We start from the raw sequence: 20,000 nt of genomic DNA, 5'->3' as shown, positions 1-20,000 counted from the left end.
TGTATTTGGGAAACTGCAGTGGCACAAGTGACTTGCCAGGCTGATCTGTCGAGTGCCAGAGTTTCAAGCTGTGTGATGTTTGCACACTTTAGGAGGTCCCTGGTGTAGTCCTTAAAGCGTCTCTTTTGGCCTCCAGCAGCCCGCTTTGCTCCTCTCAGTTGGCCATAGAGGACTTGGCGGGGCAGGCGGTGGTCAGGCATACGTATGGTGTGCCCTATCCAACGAAGATGTTTTTTGGCCACAGCTGCGGCCATACAGATTGAGTTGGTGTTGTTGAGGATGTCTGTGTGGGGACTCGATCTTCCCAGGTCAGGCCGAGGATCCTTTGGAGGCAACGGATGTGGAAAGCGTCCAGGTTGGTGATGTGCCGGCGGTATGGGGTCCAGGATTCTGCTCCATAGAGCAGAGTGGAGAGACATACTGCGTTGTAAACGGCAACCTTGGTGCTGATCTTCAGGTTTCGGTTTTCAAAAACCCTGCTGCGTAGGCGTCCAAAGGATGATGCCGCTTTATTGATACGTGTGTGTATCTCCGCGTCAAGGGAGCAGCATGAGGACAGAGTGGAGCCGAGGTAGGTGAAATTATCCACTGTTTTGAGTGGAACACCGTTTATGTGAAAACTGGGAGGTGTAGAGGTTCGGGAAGTGAGTTGGGACATGACTTTGGTTTTTTGTATGTTGACCTGGAGACGAAGGATTGGTACAGGCTGGATATGGTGTCGAGAGCATGCTGCATAGACTCTGGACTGTGAGCTAAGATGGCACAGTCATCAGCGTACTGTAGCTCACATACTTGGCAGGATTTTGTCTTTGTGTGTGCCTGGAGCCGGCGGATGTTGAAGAGGCTACCATCAAGGCGGTATTCCACATGGACACCGTCTTCATGTCCCATGGCTCGGCGGAAGAGGCAGGTGACGGCAGAGAGGAGGAGATTAAAGAGCACCGGAGCCAAGACACAGCCCTGCTTCACCCCAACATTAACCTTAAAGGATTCTGACTGGAGTTCACCCGTCTGGACTCTGGCTTGCATCCCGTCATGCAGCTGCTGAAGGATGGAGAGAAACTTGGGTGGTACCCCACGTTTGTTGAGGTGTTTCCAGAGCAGCTCACGGCTGATGGTGTCGAAGACTTTGCTTAGGTCTATGAAGGCTATGTAAAGATCCTTGCGATGCTCTCTGCTCTTCTCTAGCAGCTGCCTCAGGACAAAGACCATGTCGGTGGTGGATCTGCTCTTCCGAAAGCCACATTGAGTTTCCGGAAGCGCAGCTTCAGAGATGTTTTCCACCAGCCTGTTCAGCATGATCTTCGCCAGCACTTTCCCTGCGATGGAGAGGAGAGAGATTCCACGGCTGTTTCCGCAGACTGCTCTGTCCCCTTTCTGCTTGTAGATGACCACAATGTTTGCATCCTTCCAGTCCTGTGGGAGGGTCTCATGTTCCCAGATGTTGCAGATCAGGAGGTGCAGACGGCGCGTGAGGAGGTACCCTCCGTGTTTGAAAACCTCTGCTGGGATGCCATCGGGTCCAGGGCTTTTATTGTTCTTTAGACCCGCAATGGCTTGACTGGTCTCAGAGAAGTGTGGTCGGGTGTCCAGGTGCATGACTGGTGGCATGTCTGGGAGATTATCCAGGATATGTGGGTCAGTGGGGTTGGTGTGATTGAGTAAAGACTCAAAGTGGTTTGCCCAGCGGGTGAGGATCTCATGTCGGTCCTTAAAGAGTTTAGAACCGTCGACTGATCGAACTGGAGCAGTCGCCCGCTTCCTGGGGCCATGCAGTGCTTTGATGGCATCGTAAAAGCCCTGGATGTTGTGGCAGTCTGCCAGGCTTTGGATCTCCTTCGCCTTCTGTATCCACCAGGCATCCTCCATAGTCCGGAGGGCTCGCTGGGTTGCTGTTCTTGCTGCAGCAAAGGCAGCTTTCAGGGTGGGAGAACCAGGGCAGGACAGGAGGGCTTTGTGGGCTTCATGCTTGGTTTTTAGCAGGGACTGTATCTTGGCTGAGTTACAATCAAACCAGTCCTGGTGTCGTTTCCTCGTCTGGCCAAGTGCCTCAGAGGCTGCGCTGTGGATAGCCTGGCGCAGAGCTGGCCAGTCAGCTGATTCCTCCGGGATCTTATTGAGGTTTTCAGCAAGGAGCTGTCGGAGGTGGTTTTTTGAGGTGGGGGTATTCAGTGCTGCAGAATTTAGTTTCTTATTAGGTGCTACCCTCGGTCCACAGGGTTGGATACTCATGAGGAGTTTGGATCTGACCATGAGGTGATCAGTCCAACACTCGGCTCCACGCATGACTCGGGTGGTAAGGACGTCCTGTCGGTCTTTTTGGCGTACAATCACATAGTCCAGGAGATGCCAGTGTTTAGAGCGGGGGTGCTGCCAGGTAGTTTTGAACCTGTTCTTCATCTGGAAGATGGTGTTGGTTATGACCAGGTGGTGTTCTGCACAGAGGGAGAGGAGCCGAAGCCCGTTGTCATTTATCTTCCCTACTCCATGTCGGCCAATAACTCTGTCCCATACCAGGTGCTCCGTGCCCACTCTAGCATTGAAGTCTCCCATTAATATGAGCTTGTCCGTAGCTGGAGTTTTCTGTAATATTGAGTCGAGGGCTCGGTAGAAATCCTCTTTGATGTTGAACTCAGCATCTAAAGTTGGTGCATAAGCACTAAGGAGAGTGGCGAAGCGTCCCTTTGCAAGGGGGATGCGCCATGTCATTAAGCGTTCGCTAACACCGATGGGGGACTCTGGGATGCGTTGCAGCAGTTGGGACTTCACAGCGAAGCCTACTCCATGGATGCGGCGAGTGCCTTCAGGGACCCCCTTCCAGAAGAAGGTGTATCCTGCACCAACCTCTGTCAGGGAGTCCTCTCCATGTAGTCTAGTCTCGCTGAGAGCTGCAATGTCGATGTTATACCTTGCGAGTTCCAGGGCCACGAGTGCTGTCCTGCGGTGTGGCCTGTCAGGTGTTTCAGCCAGGTCCAGCAGTGTGCGAACATTCCACGAAGCAATACATAAAGGCTTATTTCTTAATATTTTAGTTTTTTGACAGCAAAAGGGGATGCTCCGACGGTTGCGGTATACCGCCCGGAGTAGAAGAGCAGACAATGTTTGGACCACCTTTTCTAGGTCCTTCCCCATCTCAGGGGTGAGCAGTGTGGGGCTGCTCAGTCACAATGGAAGCTGCCGAAGCGATGCGCTGCTCCATCCCGCAGTCTCAACGACCATCACTCCACTGTCGCCTGTGTGCATGGTTTGGCTAGACACTCCCAGCCACATCCTTGGCCTGTACCTACCGCCATTCCACAACGCCACAGGACTTTTTTAGTGAGGATGGGCAAGAAGCTTGCACATAGGTAAGGATTAAGGTGAGGGTGTGGCTGTGCAGTCCTCACTCCCACCATCTTCACTCCTTGCAGATTAACCTCCAGTGGCATGAGAGAACCCATGACGACCTTCGTCTGGCAGGAGTTGCAGGGGGCTGCCGGTGGTCCGGTCTGTTGGACTCCGCCTGTGCCCGTCCCCAGGGCAGATTTTTCCTCAGGGTTTACTCCTCTAGCCACTATACCCGCCCCGGGTTTACCCATGTGGCAATGGGGGTCCCTTCCTCCGCCTTCGCAGCCGTTGTGGTGGTTCTCACATCCACCATCTTCCGCCTGCTCCGCCGTTGAGGTGTTTTGGGATCACTCTTAGTCTGGCCTCTACCCTTCGACCTGTTCGGCTTGGGTGGCCCTGCCAGGAGTGCGAGACTCCCGCCGACATAGCTCTAGGGGTCATGGAGACACGCAAAGTGCCTCACCACAATAAGGTGGTGATCCCGGCGAGACACACACACACACACACACACACACACACACACACACACACACACACACACAGGAACACATTTTGACAGAAGGATAGACAGACACGCACACACAAAAACTGACACACATAGACAGACACGCACACACATAAACTCACACACACACAAATAAACGTAGACAGGCAGATAGACAAACAAACACGCATGCATGAACTGACACACACACACACACACACACACACACACACACACACACACACACACACGGCCGCCTAGTTATAGTTGAAAGTGGGGGTGAAAATCTTTTTTTTTTTTTTTTTTTTTATATTTTTTTTTTATTTTAAATTTTTTTGTGCCAGGCAAGGGGTGGTTTGGAGGGGGTCCGGCACAACCCCCTCCACGGCAGATATTTTTTTCATTTAATGAACCTGTACGTGCAATTTCCTGCAATATAGAGCCTTCAATCTTGACTAATAAAGCTGCTCTTTTCACTATAAAACTCAGTTTATATTGCAGTATGATAGCCAATTACTATAATAATAATAATATATTAATATATATATATACTGTATATATACTGTATATTGATTTTTCGCCCTTTTATTTTTATTAAATCAATCTCCTTTCAAATAGGCCAAGTTTTTAATAAGAAAGAGAGAAAAAATACCAACAAGGAACAATAACAGGGTCTGCTGTAAATATAGCCTATTTTGTGTCTTAATTTGTTATGTTATCCTACACTTTAAGCTGTCTGATATTTCCATTACCTGTAACTCTTGGGTCTCTTTCTCTCCTTCTCTGCCTCCTCCCTGAGTCTGCACAGTCACCATATCATTCTACATTAAGGAGAGCAATACACTTATGAATACACTGAACCGGTTTCAATACACAATCTTTATGCTACTCTGTAAAGAAAGGGAGAGAGGGGGGGATATATAATCCAAGTATTTGTGTCTTAATTTGTTATGTTATCCTACACTTTAAGCTGACTGTCTGATATTTCCATTACCTGTAACTCTTGGGTCTCTTTCTCTCCTTCCTGAGTCTGTACAGTCACCATATCATTCTACATTAAGGAGAGCAATATACTTATGAATACACTGAACATCATTATGAAACATTTCTATTGCACCCTTACTTACAATTCATTATGAATTGAAAATGGGGAACCCTGATGTAAACAAGACGAAAGACTGTACCCATTCTGCAATCTGTTATTGATTGATACAACTTTTTATTAACATATTGCAGAATGGGTACAATATAGTACGGCTCAATACACACAATTGTTAAGGGGATGCAGACCAGAGAAAGACTTTTGTTTTGTTTACATCAGGGTCCCCCATTTACAATTCATAATGAATTGTAAGTAAGGGTGCAATTAACACCGTGCAATCCATTATTTGTGGAGGCCGCCCTTTAAGTCTTTGAGCTATTAGGCTACTAGGGTTCTTACTTTGCGTTTTGGTGTACTGAAAAATGCTCCGATGTCTGTATTCTTTCTTTTTTCTGCCATGTTACCTGGTTGGCTGGACACACACACACACATTTTCATTTCAGGTATTGTACCTTAAGATAATTGAACATCTTGATTTACCGTAAATCCTCAAATATAGGACGGGTCTTCTATTTACCTCAGCTGCAAAGAGCACCAGGCCTTTATTAGAGGCTTATATAAGAGGCAGGCCTTAATTTCTAAAAATGACACTCATGGACATAATCCCTTCATTTTCAGACTTTTATTGCATTAATATTATTATAAAAAAAAAAAAAAAAAAAAAAAATTGGGGGGCCCTCGTCACTATAGGCCCACGGGCCGCGGCCGTCGTTAATCCGGCCCTGCTCGTCTGCCATAGCGAACGTTAAAATTTGCAAACGAAGTCAACGTTATCCAGCTGACGACACCACATATCTAGATATATGACAACGTTAGCTAGCGGCTAGCACTAAAGCTAACGCCAACCAGAGGTAAACTTTGTTATTATTATTATTATTATTATTATTATTATTATTATTATTATTATTATTATTATTATTGGTATGACCAGATGGCATTTCGGACCATGAAACAATTTTATTGTATTGCGTGGTAGAAGTTATACCACTCAATAGTAAAGATGATGTCTAACATAATAGTTTGTTCGAACAACTGAACTTACTTAGTGGAAGATCCTGCTGTTGTGACAAAGTGTTCACGCTGCCTGCCTGCCTGCCTACCAGCTTACACCTGGAGGCTGCAGCGCTGTGAGACTGGAGTGCGCCGGCCGGGCTCCGCTCTGTCTGTGGGAGGCACTGGATCAAACCATATCGGGCAGGGGGGTGTCGCAATCTTTGGAAACTTAAAAACTTGCTATTAAGTGTCATTGCATATTATTAATTTGATTGAAATTACGTAGTTATGGTTAGATAATATTTATATATTGGGGGGGGATATATCATATGATCAAAACGTGAGGGAGCAAAGAGACAAGTTTGCTCCCCCAAGTTCAATACTCCTGGAGCACGTGCTTCGGCTTCTCTATTACGTAGGCGTCTATGCACACACACACAAACTGACAATCAGACAAACATAGGCTTGTGTTCTCTCTCTCTCTCTGACTTGTCCTGTTTCTGAGCCTTCCTCTGGTTATTTTCCATTTAGGTTGGTGCATAATAAAGGATCGTTGAACCTGGCCCCAGCTACGACCCCTGCGTGTCTGACAACGCGTCTACTCGTCTACTCCTGAACATTGGTAAAACCAAAGAGCTGATCGTGGATTTTAGGATAATACAGCAGGGGACACACACGCCGTTGTGGATAAACGGGGCTATCGTGGACAGGGTGAGCAGTTTCAAGTACCTGGGAGTCCACATCACAGAGGACCTGACATGGTCTACACACATAGATTCTGTGGTGAAAAAGGGGAAGGGGAGTATCGGGGAAGATACTCCACTCCTTCTACTCCGGGGCTGTAGAGAACAAGTTGCAGGTTGAAAAAACCCTCAGCTCGGAACTAGGCAAAATCTGCATATGGCTCGCTGATAACAAACTATCATTACACATGGGCAAAACAGAGTTTTGATTGATTGATTGAAAACTTTATTAACAGATTGCAGAATGGGTACAATACAGTACAGCTCAATACACACAATTGTTAAGGGGATGCAGACCAGTCCATTCTCTTCGGTTCAAATAACAAACTCAGCAAGACCGACGGCTTCTCAGTTACAGTGGGTAAGTAAGTAAGTATTTATAAAGCACCTTTCATACATGTCATGTAGCTCAAATATTGTTGGGTGACAATATTGTCACAAGGAAAGACGAAATTACCTACCTGGGTTCCATCCTAGAGGCAAATCTTTCCTGTGACAAAATGGCATCCAATGTAATAAAAAAAGTCAACCAACTAACTAGATTCTTGTACCGGATCTCTTCTCTGGTAAACAAGAATACCATGAAGACTCTGGCAGGAGCACTCATTCAAGGGTACTATGACTATGCTTGCACCTCATGGTACAAAGCACCTCAAAAAGCGCTAAAAACAAGATTACAAACATCACAAAACAAACTGGTCAGACTACTACTTGACCTTACCCCTAGAACCCACCTCACCCCTGCCCACTTTGACAACCTAGGATGGCTTAGAGTAGACGACAGAGTACAGCAACTTGCAATGGGCCTGGTCTACAAGATACACTAACGACTAAGGTACCCATGTACATGTCAAAATACTTCCCAAAGGTCAGTGAATACCACGACCACTACACCAGAGGAAACTCAACAAATTATGTTAAACCCAGATTCGGCTCAAACAAGGGACTAAACATGTTTCGCAATTATGCCACATCAATGTGGAACGCCCTACCCAAAGCTGTAAAGGAATGTGAATCCCTACCCACATTCAAAACCGCTCTTAAAGAGCACCTCAAGTTCAAGTTCAAGTTCAAGTTCTTTAATAGTTGTCATACAGAAGTACAGAATACTTTCATACAAAATGCTTCTTACTGTTACGCTCCAGAGACTGTGCTAGACAAGATAGTATCAAATAACATAATAACATAATATAGCATGAATTTAGAAGAAGAATGAGGTCACAGTTGTTCGGTATAGACATATGTACAATGTTCTGAGTTACCATATAATATACAATACACAATACTATGCAGTGTACTAATGTACAGTACTATCTAGTGCAAAGCAGAAACCTACGGGAGACTGCAATTCGAAACTGGCCACGTAAATGCCCAAACCCCCCACCACCTCCTAATAGACAGTTTCCTCCCCACCGCATGTATATATTCTCTCCCCACCGTATGTATATTTCTCTCCCACCCACCCACCCCCTCCAAATGTACAGTCTCCACCCCTTCGAATTTTTTTTTATTTATTTTTTTATATATTTTTTTTTTATTTTTTATTTTAATTTTTTTTTTATCTTATGTTGTGGGACTTGTACAGCACTTTCGTAAACGTTGTTGTTTTTAAATGTGCTCTATAAATAAAGTGGGTTGGATTAATTAATTAAGTAGCCCCTTTCGTGACTGACGCATCCAACAAGGTTTCACTCGGCTGTGTGATTTAATTCAAGGTGGATCGCTGTTGTCGTTTGAACAACTTCAGATTTCATGGGAACTACCAATCCCCCAAATCAAGAATGTTTAAGATGAATGAAGTAAGATTTTGATTATTTGAAATATGGCCTGTGTAGACTAAACTATGCACAGAATTATGTCAGTCTACAAGGTCCGGATTCTACATGGTCCGGCAATGTAGACCTTGTAGACTCCACTACAGACCAATTATCAGTGAATGTTCATGCATTTTTAAGAAGGGCAACTTCCACAAAAAAACAAAGAACTCACCAAAACATCTCAGTAGCACCTTATCTAAATGTTATATTTCATATATGGAGATTCATATTTATTTATGTATTGCATGCATTTCTACATTTTATTTCCTATTTTGTTTATTCATCCCAGTATCTTTCTTTCTTATGTGTGGAATTCTACAAGGTGCGCGCACACACACACACACCTACACACACACCTACACACACACACACACACACACACACACACACACACACACACACACACACACACACACACACACACACACACACACACACACACACACACACACACACACACACACACACACTTACATTTAGTCATTTAGCTGACGCTTTTATCCAAAGCGACTTACAAGTTCTGTACGACAAGACAGCAAGAAGGGTACAACTCTATCAGCTGAGTAACAATGTTCATCAAAGTGTTGCGTGTTACAGTGTAGGTTAGTTTATTAGGACAAGTGCATGACAGTAAGGTTAGTCACGGTTAGATTTTTTTTATTTTTTTTTATCATTTCAGATAATGGTTGAAGAAGTGAGTCTTTAGTCGACGGCAAAAGATTGGACGGGATTTGGCTGTCCAAACTGGGATGGGTAGTTCACACACACACACACACACACACACACACACACACACACACACACACACACACACACACACACACACACACACACACACACACACACACACACACACACACACACACACACACACACCTACACACACACACAAATCGAAGTAAAAAAAAAATATTTTGAAAAAAAAAATGGAAAAAAAAATTAAATTTTTTTTTTTTACCTTCGATTTTTTTTTTTAATGTTCGAAGCTTGTGCCATCGAATCGAACGTTCGAAGCTTCGAAGCATTTAAGACAGCCCTACCATGTATTACATTATATTATGTATATATATTTACTCGCCCTTATTGAAGCAAAGACATGGCCTGGGGGTAACATTAGTTTTGCCTAGTAGTACTGGTCACCTTTTGCTTAGCTTACTTAATGTTAAGTGATGGAAGCTAGCTGCTAACATTAGCACCAGCAGGTTGCAAAATTCAGTAATGTGTATACATTTGTGGTTCATTTCATAGCACACAGGAGTTGTGTGGTGGGTGGTTGTGGTGCGTTAGTAGCTTAACATTTGCTAGCCAGGGGGCGGCTACGTGGCGTAGTGGGCAAGGCGCTCGCCACAAATGCTGGAGACGCTGGGCTCGCCTGTTCGAGCCCAGCGCTCACATTGCTTTCAGTTTAGCTGGTCGTTCATACTAATACACATTGGCCGTATTAGGGGGTGGGAAACTGAGGGGTGGGGATCAGGCGTTGTGGACAGCGACTCCTACAGGTCGGTTGGTGCGCCTGCGCAGTAGAATCAGGAAGTGTCGGGGGCAGCGTGAGCCTCCCACGCGTTACTCCTCGCCACTGAGAGATCGAGCTGCGCAGGTGAAAAGATGCAACTGCTGTTACCTCAAGTACCGGAGGGGACTTGTGCTATGTATGACTTAGTCCACATTGCAGCCGGCTTGTGGAGGCAAGAAACAGCGTTCGTGACAGGGGAGGGTTGAATTGGATGATACGAAATTGGGATGGGAGAAAATATAGAAAATGGGAGAAAAAGTGGATAAAAAAAAAACATTTGCTAGCCAGTAGCCAGTCCACAAACTGTAGTGCATGCATCAAGTGCCACTAAGTGTTAGACATACTATGTACATACTGTACGGTATATCCAGATTCCCCACTAGCATGTATTCGGGTCCAGCTTTAAAGGGGACATGCATTGCTATTCCTTGCACTATTTGGGCAACTTTACACAATTCCTGAGAGTCTATGGAACACATCAGAAAGTACAAAAATAAAAAATGCATTGTTTTATATTTTTGATCAAGTACTCAAAAGCATCATTTTTCAGCCTCAGGATTTCAGGCTATTTTTGGATGGGTTCTGCCCATAAGCACTTTGAGTGAGAGTCACCTGGCAGACAGAGAGAGAGAGAGAGAGAGAGAGAGAGAGAGAGAGAGAGAGAGAGAGAGAGAGAGAGAGAGAGAGAGAGAGAGAGAGAGAGAGAGGGACACAGAGCATGAAGTTATCTCTCCACTGCTTCCCCCGCGCAGTCCAGGTTGTATGTGTAAATGCGTGTGTGTTTTTGTTTTACACACTCCTGCACCGCGGTCCCTCTCTCTCTCTCTCTCTCTCTCTCTCTCTCTCTCTCTCTCTCTCTCTCTCTCTCTCTCTCTCTCTCTCTCTCTCTCTCTCTCTCTCTCTCTCTACCAGGGAGAAGCCCTGCGCGTCAAATGCGTGTGTGTTTGTGTTTCCCCGTGCGCGCCGTCAGGTTGTGTGTAAAATGCGTGTGTTTGTTTCCCCGACAGAAGCTCCTCTCTCTCTCTCCCTCTCTATCTCTCTCTCTCCCTCTCTCTCGCTCGCTCGTTCTCTCTCTGCCTCGCTCTGTTTGAGGAAGTGAAGATATTTCCACTCGCTCTGCTGTCACTGTCAACCATAGAGGGGGCGTTAGTTATGCAAATCAGTGCTATATTCACGTCAGCAAAATTGTCAAATCAGAACAGCTTAGTTGAGTGAGTGAAGATCTCATGAACTCTGAGGAGTCAATATGGTAATTAGAGACACAGACCCATTGTAACTAACCTCTATTGCTATAAAATAATGCTAAATACTGGAAAAAGCCATTTATAATGTATGTCCCCTTTAACACTATGGCGTCCGTTCACGAGTATATATGTGTTTCGATTCCATGCGTTGTGGTCCAGAGCCACGAGTATACTCGTGACGAGTTGTTATTGTTTTATTCCATATTTATAACGCTTATTAGGTACCCGATCCACTAGCAGGATCTTTCCACATATTTGATTTTCAAAACATGCAGTACCGGCCAGATCCGCTTAGGGGCGATATCGCTCCACTGCAGTATCATTGATGGGATTTAAAAAACAAAATGCTTTTACAGTCCTGTGGGCGGATCATAGAGCCTTAATTCCAAACAAAGCCCCTCCATCTTTGATCAGCTTGCTGAAATTTTCTTTCAGCGTGGAATAATGTGATTTATGATTAGCCAATGTGCATATCGATCTACCAGAATCCGATGACTGGTGAGGAAATGCTGCCGGCGATCACATGGCCTGACGGTAGGATAATATTACCCCAAATTACAGCTGGATTGGACATTGTTTTATAACCTAACGTGATAGACTACTGACATTGGCTACCGGAACGCACACTCTATTGCTAATCAATAATACTGATCGGCGTTCCCCGCCGCCCCCATTTCATTCATAGATGCTCTGTAATAGTCCGGATGCTACGCAGTTTGTTTTATTTCATTCGTATATATACAGCAGAAATGGCGTTTGATATAACGGCGCCAACGTTTAGCCCTTTTTTGCAGCCTCCTGCAGAAAAGCCTAGACGAAAAGCGCGATATACCTTATATTCACGACGCTATAAAATGACAACCAACCGATGGATTTTTATTTTCTTTAAGCCATTATGAAGGCACGTGACAAGTGACAATGAGAATGGACAGATAGCAATACTATAAATGATATATAAAGCTCTTAGAAAGTACATCGGTTTGTTTACAATCCTCTGTCTTCTGAGGCCTAAATCGCCGCGGGGCTCCGGTCGTCATAGTGTTAACTAAACTCACCTAGTCTTGTTTTACAGATTGTCCTGATTCAGACGTTGTAGCAATGTTAGAATATAAACCTCATGTGGGTGTAAGAGTTCACACACACATTGTATGGTGGTCAGAGCCTCATTCATTGTTCAGGGTTCTCTCTCTGATTTCTAGATTTAGGAGAGAGTGGTGCGTGTTCAATACAGACTGAACTGCCCTGGGGCACAGGAAGAACATAATGTGAATTATTATAATGGGTGGAATTCCCCTTTAACTCCTTAAGCCCGACGGGCCCGGTACCGGGCAGATATTTATTTCACGTCATAAATAGATCAATACAGTCAGTATTAACTCAATGGGACGCCATACCCGAATTAAGTCGGGTTAACTCGCCGACGCTTGAGCGCCAAACCCGAGAAAAGTCGGGTTTTCATCGTTATTTCTTTTATTCGATATTTCCATTCATTATCCATCCAGGGAGCCTGGTGTTATCATAGGGAATGAGTCTGAGATCGCAAAAGTGCAATACAGTATCGAGCACCATTTGAAACCTTGTGTCTTGGGCTGTGCGTCGATCTAAAGTCTCCAGTCTGATTTTTCCATGTCGGGCAAGGGGAGCGGTTGTCCCGATCGGCTTGAGGAGCGTCAAATGCTCCAGATGGATGATGTGTGGCGGATTATGTTGGCGACACGATCGACACCAATACCGGGACTCGCAATCAGATTCTTTTTGGAATACATCCTAGTCAAGGTAAGGGCTATATGATATCAATCTTGCATTGATCAAATTATTTTTGAACGTTATTTTTCATGATTCTGTCTCACGGGTCGAAGAAACCTGAACGTTATTGCCATAAAATAGAACGTAGTTTGTTTCTTTACCTTTCTGTGAACGTCTATAAAAAAAACTTGTCTCAATCTGATGAAAAATGGCGAAGCATTTTTCATTACAAAGTAACTGTACTTGTACTTACAGTAGATTTTATTCACTGTCTTTGCTGCCCTGTTACGGGCGCCTGGTGGTACAAAATCCTGATCCACAGATGTATGACTTGGCCATAATAAGGTCATTTATAGGCCTGATATTCTATATTCTATATTCATATTTAAAATTGCATGTGTCTGGATGGCAACATTTTGTACTGTATCTACAAAAAACCCTGTAAATCATCTGCCCTTTATCAATTTCCTTAGATTTGTTGTACACTTTATCTCAAGAAAGTGCTGAATGAGCTCAGCAATTTTTCACGTCTGGTCAATGTTAGAATGGTGTTATTCACCGTCAAAGATGAAAAATAAGGAATTAATAATAATCATTTATGTTCTCCTTTGGTTCATTACAATTTACTCAAGCATAGTAACAGACACAATATTTCCGACACTGGGAATACATTCCCTGAGGTCCATATATGTCCCTAGATACCAAGAACATGCAAATGAACCTTGTATAAGTGGAGCAATCTTCCATTTACTTGGGTACAGTATGTACTTTTAGGCAAATCTTCAGAAAATATGGCTAGGGCTTAAGAGGTTAACTGAGCTCTATACCAAGTTATACCCTATATACTTGGATCGACGTTTAAACCTGTGTATTTAGCCCTATTTGAACTAGTATTATCTGGGGACATCTAGTAATTCATACTACTTGCAGAGGTTGTCCGTGATCTAAATGCTGTGAAAATCTGCCATGTCCGTAATTTGTAAAGTAGAAATCCCAGTAGAAATTACCTACCAAATTTCGGCAAACACAGAGGTCATCTGATAATATTAGTCCCATGTGAATCGCCATCTCAGTCATTTGGGATCATCATTTGTTTTTGGTAGTAGACAAATCAAGGTTTCAAATGCATTTTCAGTGCAAACGTCAAATCAATCTGCTTGAGATCGATAGGCCTACAGTTCCTTCTTGAAAAATGTCTTTCCATTTAAAGTAGGTGCACTTACTGTAACTGTTATCCAGTTCATTATTTTCCCCCTGCTGGATTGTCATAGATTTGATTTATCATTGAAAACATATTGAAGTAGCTACTCTGTATGATTACATTTTTGCATCAGGCAGTGCATTTACCATTGTTATACATTAGTTTCAGGTCTCATTTGGGGGGGGGGGCATTTTCTATTGCCATTGGTCCCCACGTAATACTAATCCTGTGTGAATAAGGCTTTAATCTAATCAATTTCCTCTGGTCTGTATTTGGGATGTATATGGTCCTGCTAGGCTATTTCCGTGGCAGCACTAGCCTGTATATGGGTGTGATGACAGGGGTGTTTTCCAGTCATTTGTTTCCTGAGGCTGGGGATGTAAACAGATGTGGATGATAAACAGTGGACAACAGGCCTTTAAAACTGTGTTCTACTCCACCCCTCTACTTTACCTAGCAGATACTAAGGTGTAATGTTTACCCCGGCATGCGTGCATCTGTGTGTGTGTGTGTGTGTGTGTGTGTGTGTGTGTGTGTGTGTGTGTGTGGTGTGGTGTGTGTGTGTGTGTGTTGTGTGTGTTGTTGGTGTGTTGCGTGCGTGCGTGCATGCGTGTTTGTACGTGTCTTTGCATCTTTGTGCATGCCTGCATCTGTGTGTATTGTGTATGAGCGGCTGTGTTTATACACGTTGATAATTAGCTAATGCGTTCCCACACTCAAACACAACACAGTTTACCCCTTTCATCGCCTACATCTCCAGAATAGACAGCCAGCAATGATATGGTGGTGGATGAAAGAGAGAGAGAAAGAGAGGAGAGATGAGTAAATCGTGTGTGTCTTTTCTGTGTGTATAAGAGATGAAAGTGGTGTGAGCTGGTGCACCTGCCCCCTCCCTTCTCTCTCTCTCTCTCTCTCTCTCTCTCTCCTCTCTCTCCTCTCTCTCTCCCTCCCCACCCCTCTTTCTCATACTCACCCTCCATGTCTACCCCCCCCTCTCTCTAGAAAGAGAAATATATATAGAGAGAGACTATAGATTAGACAGACATGAGTGTGTCAGGGACAAAGACAGATATAATGAACAACTCAGCGGTTCAGAGAATACCAGCTGGAGAGAGAGAAAGATAGAAGATAGAGAGAGAGAGAGAGAGAGAGAGAGAGAGAGAGAGAGAGAGAGAGAGAGAGAGAGAGAGAGAGAGAGAGAGAGAGAGAGAGAGAGAGAGGGGACGATATGAATGAGATACAACCAAGAATGGGGGTGAGGGAAAAATAAAGATATATAGTGCTATTCACCAGGCCAGTGGAAGAGAGAGAGTCACACACACACGCACACACACACACACACACACACACACACACACACACACACACACACACACACACACACACACACACACACACACACACACACACACACACACACACACACACACACACACACACACACACACACACACACACACACACACACACACACACAGCACATGCTTGCAGAGAGCAGCCACTTGTATTGGGATATATATTATACACAAGTGTGCCACGAAGTTTCAGTTTCAGTTTCACTTCTAGAGTAGATTTAACTTCACGTGAAGCAAAGAAAGAAGACTCTAGAGAAGAGATTACATGTTACACAACAATGGCAGAGGATTTATCAATATTTGGATGTAAACACCACAGTAGCTAGACTGGAGAGGAGCTCAGAGGAACAGTCCAGATCAGCAAAAGTATGTTTGCCTTTAAAAAATTAAAATCCGGATCAGCTGTGAGGGGAAAGTAGCGGAAGAAAGTTGGTGTGTGTGTGTGTGTGTTCCATTGGTTAACATTATTTAGGCAAACAAGAAAAGAATGGACATTTTCAGCGTATTGTAAATGACCCTGCTATGTTACAAACATATCGTTCATTCATGGTTTTGTTTCAGGGACACCTAGAGGGGAGGGGAGGAGGGGAGAAACAGCCACAACCGTGCATGGTTGTTCATTTGTTCTGTCGGCTTGTCATCATGCTTCAACGTTTTATTCATCATCTAAATGTGGCAATACAAGCTTGATATTCAACGTTAAAGATCAAAGTAAGCCAGTGTAACGTAAAGTAAAGATATTTTTGAGCATACATTTGTAAAATGTGCAACCCTAGTTTCACCTAGGGCGGAATCCACAAAGAATGGATGAAGCTAATTGCACCTGCGGATTCTGCTCCGTCTTTGCGAGCTATCCACTAAAGGACATTGCGCGGATGATACCAGCGTTGACACGGCCATTATTTTTCCTGATTTGCTCGCGGGAGTCGCAGAGCATTCTGCACTCCTGACAGCAGCGCTGTTGCCAGATATCAGTCTGGATTTCATTGTTTTCCGCAGGACCATTATGCATATTCTTAAATTGACTGGCGCGTTGCACCGAATACCACGGTACTCTGTTGCGTGTGACATTTTCCCAGAGAAGAATGCTTTGTGAGCGGCTCTACTACGCTCACACACAAACAGAGGAGGAAGCGGACAGATCGGAACGGCATTGATTCTGCTCACAATATGCCAAAATGAAAATGTACATTACAGATGAACTGCAGAGAAAATTCCCAATTGACCGTCCCGGTCGAGACAAATGGGAGGCGGTGTGCAACGCGTGCTAAGCTTGACCATATGTTTCTGTGTCTAATAAAGGTGCTGGAGATCTCAAAGCTCACATGGACACAGAAAAACATTAAACATTAAAGCTGTGCGAGGCGAGAGTTTGATGGCAAAGTTGACTGAAATAATTGTATGCAACTATACAGAGATATAAAGAAAATAATTTAAAACTATTTTGATGGCTCAAAATTATGTTTTGGTTTGATTTATGATGATAATACGATGCTTATGATACAATCATTGTGTAATACATTTGTTTTGTACACTAATTGCAAGTTATGCATATCTTTGTGAGGTTACTGTTTTACAATTTACATTACATTGAAAAGATACAAAGATATATTTTTGAAAGTTGGATTTTCTAATACAGAAGCGGTATTATTTAGAACATTAATTCATATTTTCTTTGTATTTATTTTCTCCAGTAAGACTTGAAAATAGCTTTATTAAGTTGTAAAGCCATGGCCTATATTCGATTTCATAATTCTATTCTATTCTATTGTGCTTAACTTAGTTCATATTTCATTTTATATTACACCACCCCCTTTATTGTGATTATAACCTAAGCCTGTATAATAATAAATAATAATATATAATAATAATAATAATAATAATAATAATAATAATAATAATAATAATAATAATAATAATAATAATAATAATAATAATAATAATAATAATAATAATAATAATAATAATAATAAATTGACATTCCCTAATAGATAGTGTGTACGTAAATGAAAATGTATGTGTCTGATAAAGAGATAGGGATATACGTGGAGGAAAAGGTATGGGTCTGATATGGATATATTATTAGAAGATTGTATAATTGGTTGATATGAACATAGACAATGTATGTAAAAGCTAAATAGTATATTATGCTGTATTGTATTATGAATTAATTATGAGTAGGTATTGTTGTATTGTATTATGAATTGATTAGGAGTATGTATTGTTGTATTGTATTATGAATTTGATTAGGAGTATTTATTGTTGTTTTAATTGTCTGTATGCCATGTGAATGTTGTGAGTGTATTAAGTCTGCACTGTATTTTATGTGTTGTGGACCCCAGGAAGAATAGCCACAGCACTGCTGTGGCAAATGGGGATCCAAATAAACTTAAACTTAAACCACAATTATCTGGCACACTTTTTGGGGACTGTAAAGCATTGCCCCACCGGTGCGATTGAGGCATTTAAAGCGCATCTTTAATAAGCCAAATGTGCGCTCGATCACACCGCGCGTTTTGATGTGAGCCCACGTTCGTTGGGTTACGCACAGGAGTCATCAGCCATGGAGTTGGTATCCGCTGTCACCTATGATACAAAAGCGCATCCTACATTTGCAATGAATATTACAGCACAAATTCTCCCCTCCCCTGTCTTGAACGTTGCTCGCATATGCCCCCTACTGGCCGGTTGTAGGGAGGATAGAAGCCTTGCATCACGTGTCCCCTCCGATACACGAGGAGGCAGCCTGTCACATCTTTTCCACTGCCAGCCGGACTTTCATTGGCGAAGTGTAACGTGTGGGAGGCTCACACTACCCCCGCCATTTCCTGTCTCTGCTGTGCAGGCGTCCCCCAACCGACCTGTAGGAGTCGCTGTCTACAACGTCCAGATTACCACCCATCGACTTCCACCCGCTAACTCTGCCAATTGAGTTAGTATGACGGCCGGCCCAAGCCGGAGGCAACGCCGACAGCCAGATTCGAACCCGGTGTATCTTGCGTTGGTGACGAGCGCAATGTCCGCTGTGCCACCCAGCCGCCCAGCACAAACGTTTTCTGAAAAATACTTTCTAACCCAGGTATTGCCATCCATGGATTGCATAGTTCGGTATAGACTGCTGTTCCGAAAGATGTAGCTGTCGTGCACTGACCCAGGGAACTTGGCAACCACATTAGTAATTAAATTACTGGCGTTACACACCACCTGGATATTGATGGAATAGGTATGTTTCCTATTTCGAAAAACGTGCTCATTTTTGCCGGGTGGTACAATTGCAATGTGAGTGCAATCAATCGCGCCCACGACATTGGGGAAGCCAACAGTGTTAAAAAAAAAAAAACAGTTCGTCACTTAGTTATAATTGTACTATATTCTATTGTACTATTATTCTATTCTGCTATATTTCATTTAGTTTATATCCCATTTAATTATATAGAAAAAAAGAAAATAACAAACAGACACAACTTTCAAACTAAAGTGGGAAACCAACTCGGAATAAATAAATAGAGTTTCTGGAGCATAACGCCGACAACATTGGGAAAGCCCACAACGTTAAATAACAATATTTAAATAATAAATACGATTGCATGGGATCTCTGGGTGGCTGCTCAATATCATCCTTGATTTCATCAGAGTGATATTCTCCTTTGAAATATTATTTCGCGGTCACGCTGTTACTGCTGCCATGATCACCTGTGAAGAGGCACCTAGTATTACCTCATTTAAATATGCGCCAATTGCACCGGACACAAGGCTGACGGAACGCATGAGCCACCTAATTTCACCCGCTGCACGTCCTTTGGGAGCGATATGCACCGGCTTTGCATTGGAAAAAGCCGCGCAAAACCCTTTGTGGATTCCGCCCCTTGTGTCGTATGCGACGTATTCGTCGTATGGCTGGATGTACCGAACCGTGACATCCGTACCGTGAAGTCGCGGGATGAATACACGTACCGTTACACCTCTACCACACACACACACACACAAATAATAGTGTGCAATCAACAATAAACACATGATTCCACATTATACATGCGCACGCATACACACACACACACACACACACACACACACACACACACACACACACACACACACACACACACACACACACACACACACACACACACACACACACACACACACACACACACACACACACACACACACACACACACACACACACACACACAACACACACACACACACACACACACACACACACACACACACACACACACACACACACACACACACCTTGTAGCTTACCTCTGAAAGAAAGGTCTGTGCTGACTTCTGTGCTCCAACATGCAGCAGGTATTCATACACGTACAGAGCGAGCCTGTTCACACAGACAGAGAGAGACAGTAGGTCAGACTTACAATTTCTGTTTTTTTGTCTTGTTTGTTTTTATTTGCGATGAAAAGGTAATAGACAAAAACACACGCCCAGTGAAAGTGCACAACCATCGTAAT

The 20,000-nt window shown here is 43.6% G+C and overlaps 1 protein-coding gene across 2 annotated transcripts in view; it reads right to left on the bottom strand.

Moving 5' to 3' along the window:
- The window catches only part of ssbp2a (single stranded DNA binding protein 2a), a 298,038-nt gene that overhangs the window by 189,294 nt on the left and 88,744 nt on the right, over positions 1–20,000 (bottom strand). For both annotated transcript variants that reach the window (XM_084334112.1, XM_084334113.1), the window contains exon 2: positions 19,795–19,867. In XM_084334112.1, coding sequence (XP_084190238.1) covers positions 19,795–19,867 — 73 coding nt within the window. The remainder of the gene's footprint in view (positions 1–19,794; positions 19,868–20,000) is intronic.

This window comes from Notolepis coatsorum (genome assembly GCF_963971535.1).
Source record: "Notolepis coatsorum genome assembly, chromosome: 1".
NCBI classification, from domain to species: Eukaryota; Metazoa; Chordata; class Actinopteri; order Aulopiformes; family Paralepididae; genus Notolepis; species Notolepis coatsorum.
Note: the sequence above shows the minus strand (reverse complement) of the source record. Positions and strands in the feature narration are given on the sequence as shown.